At 48.4% G+C, this 10,010-nt stretch overlaps 1 protein-coding gene across 1 annotated transcript; it reads right to left on the bottom strand.

The window, feature by feature from the left end:
- Positions 1–773: 773 nt before the first annotated feature.
- Positions 774–7,384, bottom strand: Spesp1 (sperm equatorial segment protein 1). Its single transcript, XM_013011912.1, has 2 exons — positions 7,321–7,384; positions 774–1,840 (listed from the first exon to the last, which is right to left on the bottom strand). The coding sequence occupies exons 1-2, from the start codon at positions 7,382–7,384 to the stop codon at positions 774–776; spliced, it is 1,131 nt and encodes a 376-aa protein (XP_012867366.1).
- Positions 7,385–10,010: the final 2,626 nt, after the last annotated feature.

Raw genomic sequence — 10,010 nt, 5'->3', positions numbered from 1 at the left:
TGAGACTCCTATCTCCAATAAACCACCAGAAAACCGGAAGTGGCGCTGTAGCTCAAGTGGTAGAGCGCTTGCCTTGAGCTGAAGAACTGAGGGACAGCACCCAGGCCCAGAGGTCAAGCCCCACGACCGACAAAAAAAAAAAACAAGATTCAATCTCTCTCTCTCTCTCTCTCTCTCTCACACACACACACACAAATAAAGCTTAACATTCAATCTCACATACACATACACAAAGAGAAAGCTTAAGTAAGATTCAATCTTTACAACTTTTAAAACTAATGAGAAGCCGGGTATGGTGGCTCACGCCTATAATCCTAGCTACTTTGGAGGCTGAGATCTGAGAATCTTGGTTCAAAGCCAGCTGGGGCAGGAACAGTTGTGAGACTCTTAATGCCAATAAACTACTCAGAAAACCGGAAGTGGCACTGTGGTCCTAGTGGTAGAGTGCTAGGCTTGAGCTGAAGAGCTGAAGGACAGCACCCAAGCCCAGAGTTCAAGCCCCAGGACTGACAAATAAATTAAACAACAACAACAACAAAAAAAAAAAACTAATGAAGAAAAAAAAAAAAACACGGCAAACTCCTGAAGCAAAAAATGTTTTATTTTAAACTATTAGGTTTTTCGGTACGTATGAAAAATTCCAAAACACTGGACATACAGAGATGTTCGCACATTTCATTATCCTAGAAAATATGATGTGCCACTTGTGAAAATCACTAATATGCTTATTTCCCCCCCACACCCTTCCCCGAATGCATTCGATCCGCTTTTAATCAGTTTCGTCTTGGAACATTAAGTAGGTTTAGAATTTTTATATTATTGCTTAATAGTTTCCTAATAAGGTTTTGGCTGTCGGCTTGGCCTGCACACAAGATGCTTTTCAGTGTGTTCACCACGGCGGTGGCTTTCCACCTCATCTCTGGGGGCAGGTACTTCACATCCAGATATTCCCACAGCCTAGGTCTAGAGTCGTATAGCGTGTTAATGACCGTGTCCATGTCGGCCACCCCATTGCCGGCCCGTCCTCCTGCGAAGATTGGTGATCGATACATCTTCTCCAGCCTGCGTTCTGCTGCGGCAGCCAGCGCCAGGCTGCGCTTCAGGTACTCCCTGGAAGCCCGGACATACTCCCGGTGCTCCGGGTTGCTGCTGTCCCCCGGGGGCACATGCTGCACCAGGAAGCGAATATCTGAGATCTTCCTCAGAATGTCATCCTTACTCATCATCTGGGGGTGATGATCCACCTCACCAAGCCTCTCTAGGCCGTACTCACCCGAGAGTTGGGGAACGTCCTCCAAGTCTGTGGACATCTCCAAGTCTGTGCGTCTGGCTGTGGTGGTGAAGTGGGTCGTGGTCCAGGAGCGCGTGGTTAGGAGTGTGGTTAGTGGTGTGCTACTTTGCCTGGCAGTTGGCTCAGGCTGGGGCTGGGGCTGGGGCTGGGGCTGAGGCTGGGGCTGGGGCTCTGGCTCCGGCTCTGGTTCCTTTTCGACAAAAGGTTCATTTGTACGTAAGACGACAGAAATATTGTTTGGCTTGATGGACCAAAAAGCCGTGGTGGTGTCCGTCTTCTTCTTCTTCTGGGTGGGTGGTGACCCTTCTGTGGCAAAAGGCACGTTGTCTGGGCTCACAGAACTGATGGCAGTGTTTTGCTCTGGTGGAGACCCGGGTGAGCTCTTCCTTGCCTGCCATGGTGCCTTCGATCCTGTAGAACGAACATTTTTTGCAGACGTCGATTTGTCCTCGGTGTCTGGCTCCCTAGTGGGGACACTTAGTAGCAGGTTCTCTAAGATTTGTACATAATGATGCAAGTTTTGCTCTTCATCGGGCGACACAGTTAGACCTAGGGGGGGGGCGGGGAGACCAAATGAAGAATTAAGAATTAAGTGATCAAATGAAGAATTAAATGACAATTACTGCAGTGGCACTGTGACAGACCTTACTGACCCAAATACGCCTCCAGGTTGTCACTTGGAAGTTGAAATAAAGAACCAAGGAGCACAGCTTCTTTGACACAGGGTCTAAGCTCACTTTAAAACAACAACAAAGCAGGGTGCTGGTGGCTCATGCCTGTAATCCTAGCTACTTAGGAAGCTGAGATCTGAGGATCTCGGTTCAAAGCCAGCCCGGGCAGGAAAGTCCGTGAGACTCTTATCTCCAATAAACCACTTGAACACTGGGAGTGGCACTGTGGCTCAAGCGGTAGAGCACTCGCCTTGAGCTGAAGAGCACAGGAACAGCACCCAGGCCCAGAGTTCAAGCCCCACGACCGACCAAAACAACAACAACAAAATGTTGCCGGGCACCTGTAACTCACACTTGTAATCCCAGCTACTCAGGAGGCTGAGATCTGAGGATCGTGGTTCAAAGCCAGCCTGAGCAGAAAAAAACAAGACTCTTATTGCAATTAACCATCAAAAAAAAAACAAAAACAGAAGTGGAGCTGTGACTCAAGGGGTAGAGTGCCAGCCTTCAATGAAAAAACCTCATGAACAGCATCTGGGAGCTGAGTTCAAGCCCTAAGACCAACACACACACACACAGCTTGCTATGTATACTTGTATTTACAAGGCTTACTGACCTAATCTAGAGTTTTCCTGAAGGAAAATAGTGAGAAAAATGAATAGGCAGCTTTAGCATAGCAGAACCAGAATCTCTGAATTATTTACTGATAAAATTATATAACGTCTAGAATTTGCGTCTAAATAACCCAAGCCCTAGAAATCGGGGTGGGGGTGTGGATGGAAGAATAGAGACACACGATTGTTTGAGGGTTGATTGTAGTTGGAGCTAGTTATAGCTAGATGGGAATTATATGCCATTTTCTACTTGGGTTGGTAACTACATTGGCCTATAATGAAATGTTTGAAAGATCTGGGAAAGTCGTCAGCAAGTCTAAAATACACAATCATCATGTAAGGAGATGCTGCCTGTAGCTTGGGGCCTGTGAGCCACCTGATTTTCATATCATTTGTCTTGTTTCTTCTCAAGAGTAATAAACAGGGCACCTAGGTTAGATATTAGTTAAGTCTGGGTATCAAACAGCAGGAAAAAGAGGTGCTTATGGATAGTTGCTTTCTTTTATTTTCCCTTATTATCCCCTTCTTCGGTTACCCAGCAACACCAGTTCCTGGCTGCCTAGCAACAGGAGCTACCTCCCACCTTGCCTCTCCTCCCTTCTCAATGTCCTCTTGGCCTCCATCTCGTTCTGTTCTTAAGTCTGTCCCCTCTCCCACACTTCGGCCTCATGCCTTTATCCTCCAGAACATCTGTGCACTTCCTAGCGATCTCCATTCTGTTGAATCAGGTCTGCTCTTTAAAAATCTTTGTTTGAAAAAAAAAAATGGTTGCAGACAAGGTAGCAAAGACAGCCTTAAGTATCCATACTCCTGGCCCTGGCTACTGCAAAGTCCTGTTTCCTTCCACTCTTTAGGAGTTGCTAGAAAGCTGGACAAAATTCAGATGCTTTCACAGACTACCCTGCTGGCAGTCGGGTTCCTCTGCCTGGGTTACTTTTTAGGCTACTCTAGTCTAAGATCTCCTCTGTTCTTACCAGCTAGGGATCCTGGCAATCAAGGAAGAATCTGGCCAACTTGGGACTGCAGAGTGGCATTGCCCTTGTGCGCCCCCTGCAGGCAGGATGGTGGTGAGCCCACTTTGTGGTGGACTCAAGATTTTTTTCTTTTCTTTTTCTCCAATCCTGGGGCTTGAACTCAGGGCCTGCGCACTGACTGCGAGCTTCCTTTGCTCAAGGATAGCACTCTACCACTTGAGCCTCCATGCCACTTCTGGCTTTCTCTGTTTATGTGGTACTGAGGAATTGAACCCAGGGCTTCATGCATGCTAAGTAAGCATTCTAGCACTAAGCCACATTCCCAGCCTGGGCTCAAGATTTTACTGAAATCAGAGTTGGGGGCTAACACATGAGCTTGAGTTGCCCAAATTTGTCTTCTGCAAGCAGGACAAGGAGACTCATCACATGATGGAAACGATAAGCAAGAGTACGGGTTTGTGTTTTCTGCTTTGTTTTGTGACAATATGGGGGCTTGAACTTGGGCCTGGGTACTGTCCCATAGCTTTTTTTTTCACTCTGTCTGTCACTTGAACCACAATTCCATGTCTAGCTTTTTGTAATTCATTGGAGACAAGAATCTCATGGATTTTCCACTCTGGCTGGCTTTAAACCACAATCCTCAGCTCTCAGCCTCCTGAATAACTGAGATTACAGGCGTGAGCCACCACATGGCATGTATTTGTTCTTTAAAAAGAATATACCGTTGAGTGCCAGTGGCTCATGATTGTAATCCTTGCTACTCAGGAGGCTGAGATCTGAGGATCATTGTTCTAAAACATCCCCAGGGAAGTCTATGAGAGTCTCATCTCCAATTAGTCACCAGAAGGGGAGCTTTGGCTCAAGTGGTAGAGAACTATCCTTGAGCAAAAACTAAAATAAAACTCAAGAATAGCATGTAGACCCTGAGTTCTAGCCTCAGGACCAGCATACACACACATAACACAAAAAGAATACAACTTAAGCTCAAGTGGAAAGTTAAAAGTCAAGAAGTAATCTAATGAATAGTAATACTAAACTATAATTGGAGGGGCTGGGAAGGTGGCTCAGTGGTAGAGCGCTTGCCTTGCATGCCTGAGACCCTGGGTTCGATTCCTCAGCACCACATAAGCAAAAAGAAAAAAGCCGGAAGTGGTGCTGTGGCTCAAGTGGTAGAGCACTATCCTTGAGCTGAAGAGCTGAGGGACAGTGCCCAGGCCCAGAGTTCAGGCCCCACAACCAGACCCAAAAAAATAAAATAAAATAAAATATAATTGGAACTAAAATGAATTATTGACTTCATCTCTTCTGGCAATGCATCCAAACTTAATAAAGGGTATATAGGTAAAATCTATAGCCAACATTATATTAAACAGGGGAAAAAATAATATTATTTCCCTTACAGTCAGAAATAAGATAAGGATATCCATTCTTACTCAGTTTGGTAGTAGAGTTTCTAGCCAAAGCAATAAAGCAAGAGAAAGAAATAAACTATTCTTATTCAAATGGGACTTTATGAAGTCATATTGTCCCTATTTGCAGAGGATATGATCCTATACGTAACAAACCTTACAGACTTTACCAAGAAATCTTCCAGACCTGATAAACAGCTTTGACAACATAGCATAGTATAAAATCAACACTCAAAAAGCAGGAGCAGGAAGTGGCACTGTAGCTCAAGTGGTAGAGCGCCCGCTTTGAGCTGAAGAACTGAGAGACAGAGCCCAGGCCTAGAGTTCAAGCCCCATGACTGACAAAAACAAAAAAAGCAGGAGCATGGGCTGGGAAGGTGCCTCAGTGGTAGAGTACTTGCTTTGCATGTATGAGGCCCTGGGTTCGATTCCTCAGCACCAAGCAGAAAAAGCCAGAAATGGTGCTGTGGCTCAAATGATAGAACACTACCCTTGAGCTGAAGAGCTAAAGGACAGCACCCAGGTCCAGAGTTCAGGCCCCATGACTGGAAAAAACAAACAAAAACAAAATGCAGGAGCTAGCCTGGTGCTGGTGGCTCATACCTGTAATCCTAGCTACTCAGGAGGCTGAGATACTCGAGGATTGCCGTTTGAAGCCAACCCAGGCAGAAAAATCCCCACGAGATTCTATCTCCAATAAACCACTCAAAAATCACAAATGGTGCTGTAGCTCAAGTGGTAGAACACTAGCACTAGCAGGCTAAATCAAGAAAACAATTCCACTCACAAAACAACAACAACAACAAAAAACCTCAAGCTTTAACTTAACCAAAAAAACTACAAAACAATGAAAACTACAAAACTTTGGAGAAAGAAGTTGAAGAAGACCTCAGGTGATGGAAAGACCTCCCATGTTTGTGGATTGGCAGGAGTTAACAGCGGGAAAATGTCCACATTGCCAAAAGACAACCTGTAGATTCAGTGCAGTACCCATCAATGTTCTGATGTCATTCTTCACAAAAATAGGGGGGAAATCATTCTAAAAATGTATACAGAAACATAAAAGACATGGGATAGCAAAAGCAATCCTGGGCAAAAAGAGCAAAGCTGGAGATAAATCACAGTATCAGACTTCAAATTATACTACAGAGCCATGGTAACAAAAACAACATGCTAATGGCACAGAATAGAAGATCCAGGAGTAAAACTACACAGCCACAAGCCTAGCTGATTTTCAACAAAGGAGCCAACAATTTCCACTGGAAAAAAGACAGCCTCCCCACAAACAGTGCTGGGGAAACTAGCCTATCCACCTGCAGGCAGTTTGAAGCCAGTCCCAGTACACAAATCTGACTCTTATCCCCATTTAGACAGCAAAAATCCAGAGTGGAGGTGTGGCTCACATGATACAGCACCAGCCATGAGCATGAGAGTGAAGCACTCTGAGTTTAAGCCCCAAGACCAGCACAAAAATAGAACGAAAGGGGCTGCAAAGGTGGCTCAGTGGCAGAGTGCTTGCCTTACATGCATGAGGCCCTGGGTTTGATTCCTCAGCGTCACATAAACAGAAAAGGCTGGAAGTGGGGATGTGGCTCAAGTGGTAGAGCACAAGCCTTTGAGCTGAAGAGCTGAGGGACAGCACCCAGGCCCAGAGTTCAAGCCTCACAACCAACAAAAAAAGAAAAAAGAGGGAGAGAAGAGAGAGAGAAAGAGAGAGAGAGAGAGAGGAGGAGAAGGAAGGAAGGAAGGGAGGGAGGGAGAGAGGAAAGGAAGGAAGGAAGGAACTCCCTAAAGACTAGGACTAAATCTGGTCATCTGAGACACTTCATCCAAAAGTATTTTAACTTTTTCCTACTACTTTTCATGATCATTGGGTTATGTTGTTCTTTCTTTCTTTCTTCCTTTCTTTCTGCAATTCTGAACCACAGCTCAGTGTCATTACAATGCCCTGTGTTACTTTTTCACACCTACCAATTGAATTTTATCGATCAGCTTGGTGAAACCAATCTCCAACACCATTCATCTCCATCACCACTATGCTACGACCAACTCCAGTTAGGGGAGACCGGCCGGCCTCTTTGGGAAACAGAAATTTAAGAGCGTCCTGCCCAGGCTGTCCGGCCAAACAGAGTCCTGACCCCTGGTTCTCAACTTTCACCCCAAGGGTTGATCCATCCACACCACCCTGTTCGGGCCCCTGGGCGGAGGGAGCATGCCAGCCGCATGGCCAAGGCCGCGCCTGGGCCGACGCCCTGACGGTGAGCCAGAGGGGACTAGGGGGGAGAAGGGCTCAACCTGGAGCATCCGGAGCCCTTCCTGGGGAGCCCCGGGACCACCGATCCCGGCTGGACACTCACTCACTCGAATGTGCTGGAAGGGGCGCAGGCCACAGCAACAGCACGGCTAGAAGGACCACGGACGTCATGGGAGCGGTCTGCAGCGCTCCGCCATGCGATGGAGACGTCCTGGGGCCACCGGGCCGGGCACCGCGGGGCCGGAAGGGAGTGTCAGCGGCCGACAGTCCCACCGCAGGGCCCCGGGCGCCCCAGCAACGGTTGTCACCAGTGGGTGTCGCGGGCGCGGGCGCTGCACGCGTGGGGCGCGGGAGCCAGGTGGGCGCCGACTCCCTGGAGACGCTCTGGCTGCGCTCTACCGGCTCGCTGGAACTTGAGGGGTGCACGCTGGAGTTTGGGGGTTGCACGCTGGAGTCTGGGGGTGCAGGTGGAGTTTGGGGGATGCACACTAAAGTTTGGGGTGCCCAGTAGAGTTTGGGGCGCAAGATGGGGTTTGGGGTGCACGGTGGAGTTTGGGGGTGCTGGTGGAGTTTGGGCATGCACACTAGAGTTTGGGATGCATGGTGGAGTTTGGAGTGCAGGTGGAATTTGGGCATACACACTGGAGCTTGGTGTGTCCGGTAGTCTTTGGGGTGCATGGTGGTGTTTGGGGTGCACGGTGGTGTCTGGGGTCCACGGTGGATTTGGGGGTGCCCGCCGCAGTTGGGGTGCACGTGGGGGGCTCCACGGCGATCACTGGCCTCGGCTGTGGGGTTTGCTGGCTGGGTGCATGCCAGATGCTCTCCCGAGTTTAGGGGTTCGTGTTCATGCTCGCTGGCACAGCGCGTGGGGGTGCCGGGCATCTGTCTGCTTCTAGGGACTGCGCCGGTCCCCGGTGCAGACCCACAGCCGGTGGAAGACATTGCCCGAGGGCAGAGCACGAAGAGTCCGTTATACCGTGTGAATCCCGCTCAGAAAACCCCAACGTCGTAGGTGGGGGTGAGGTGTCAGGAAGGAGGAAGGCACAGAGCTTCCCGGAGCCCAGAGCTCCAGCTGCTTGGGGTTGGGAAGTTCAGGATCAAGGAGCTGGCAGATTGCCCCCCTTTCCCCCCCCCCAACCAGGGGAATCTTTCTTCTTTGCTCAGAAGTGGCCATGTTCAAGTCCTCACCTGAAGCCTTTGCCAGAATCCAGAACACCTCAGGTCCCTAACACGGGGTTTCATCTTGAAGGACCAACCTCATCCAATCGGGTATCATAGTGCCAGGTCCTGGTGGCTCACACCTATAATCCAGCTTCTCAGGAGGCTGAGATCTGAGGATCATGGTTCAAAGTCAGGCAGTTCGGGCAAAAAACGTCTGTGAAACTCTTGTCTCCCAATTACCCAGCACAAAGGCAGATGTGGAGGTGTGACTCAAGTGGTAGCATGCCAGTCTTCAGCAGAAAAAGCTAACCAAGGGCACCAGGCCCTGAAGTCAAGCCCTAGGACCAGCACGCGCGCCTGCACGCACACACACACACACACACACACACGCACACAGAGATGGTGCCTTTTTTTTTTAACCTTTCCTCATTCTTAGTGGAGAGAGAAGGGGTTGTACTTCACTCCTTCCCTGTCTCATGCTGGGGTTTTCCATGTACACCTTCTAATATGTCGTTAAAACCCACTCACAGGGCTGGGAAGGTGGCTCAGTGGTAGAGTGTTTACCTTGCATGCTTGAGGCCCCTGGGTTTGATTCCTCAGCACCACATAAGCAGAAAAAGCCAGAAGTGGCGCTGTGGCTCAAGTGGTAGAGCGCTAGCCTTGAGCTGAAGAGCTGAGGGACAGCACCCAGGCCCCAAGTTCAGGCCCCATAACCAGCAAAAAAACAAAAACAAAAAATTCATACTTACTGTCTGCTCCGTCTAACCCAGTGGATTTCTGTAAACAGACTGTGTTTCTCCTCTTCCCCACTCCCCCGCCCCTCAAAAAATAAAGAGGCATATTGGAATAGTCTTCCATCACTGCACACTTGTCCTCCTCCTAGGACCAGCTCTGACTGTGGCCTTCATGTGCTTGACCTCAGATCTCAAGTGTCACTTCCTAGCAGCATTGAAATTCAATATGCACTTCAATGACTGAGTGACCCCTCCAGTGCATCTTTCTTAACCATCCAATCCATGCACAGCCTCATAAAAGGAAGAGTACCCGTACGGCTGCCAGAGGAGGGCTTCAGCCACGAGAGGGCAGAAGAGGCTTACAGATCGATGGTATGGCTTTGACAACTATTTCAATGTATCCCTGGATTTTGACTCCGCTTAGCTATTGTGTGTTTGTTTCACTGGCATGCCTGACATAACACACAACACACACCAAATAGTCTATGCTAACGTGTAAAACAGCTTAATAAGAATAATCAGGAAGTGGTGCTGTGGCTCAAGTGGGCAGATCACTTACCTTGAGCTGAAGAGCTGAGTGACAGTGCCCAAGCCCAGAGTTCAAGCCCCATGACCAGCAAAAAAGAATAATCATTGTGCTCCAAAAGATTTTTTTTTCTGTGCAGACTGCCTAGAGTCTTTCCCCAGCTCTTAAAGCCCATCCCTAGCTAGGTATATTGCAAATAGTCCTGGAAAGAGGTCAGTTTGCATAACTCAAAGGCCTGCTGTCTCAGAGAGTGCCCTCTTCTGGAAGGTTCTGTCCTGCTTCAGGTAGGAAAATGTTCGTTTTTCATTTTCCAGTACTAAGGTTTGAACTCAGGACCTTATGCTCTTGCTTGGCTTTTTCACCCAAGGCTGGTGCT

The sequence above is a fragment of the Dipodomys ordii genome, unplaced genomic scaffold, assembly GCF_000151885.1.
Source record: "Dipodomys ordii isolate 6190 unplaced genomic scaffold, Dord_2.0 Scaffold15, whole genome shotgun sequence".
Lineage (NCBI taxonomy): Eukaryota > Metazoa > Chordata > Mammalia > Rodentia > Heteromyidae > Dipodomys > Dipodomys ordii.
The sequence above is the reverse complement of the archived record's forward strand: the minus strand, read 5'-3'. Positions and strand labels throughout refer to the sequence as shown.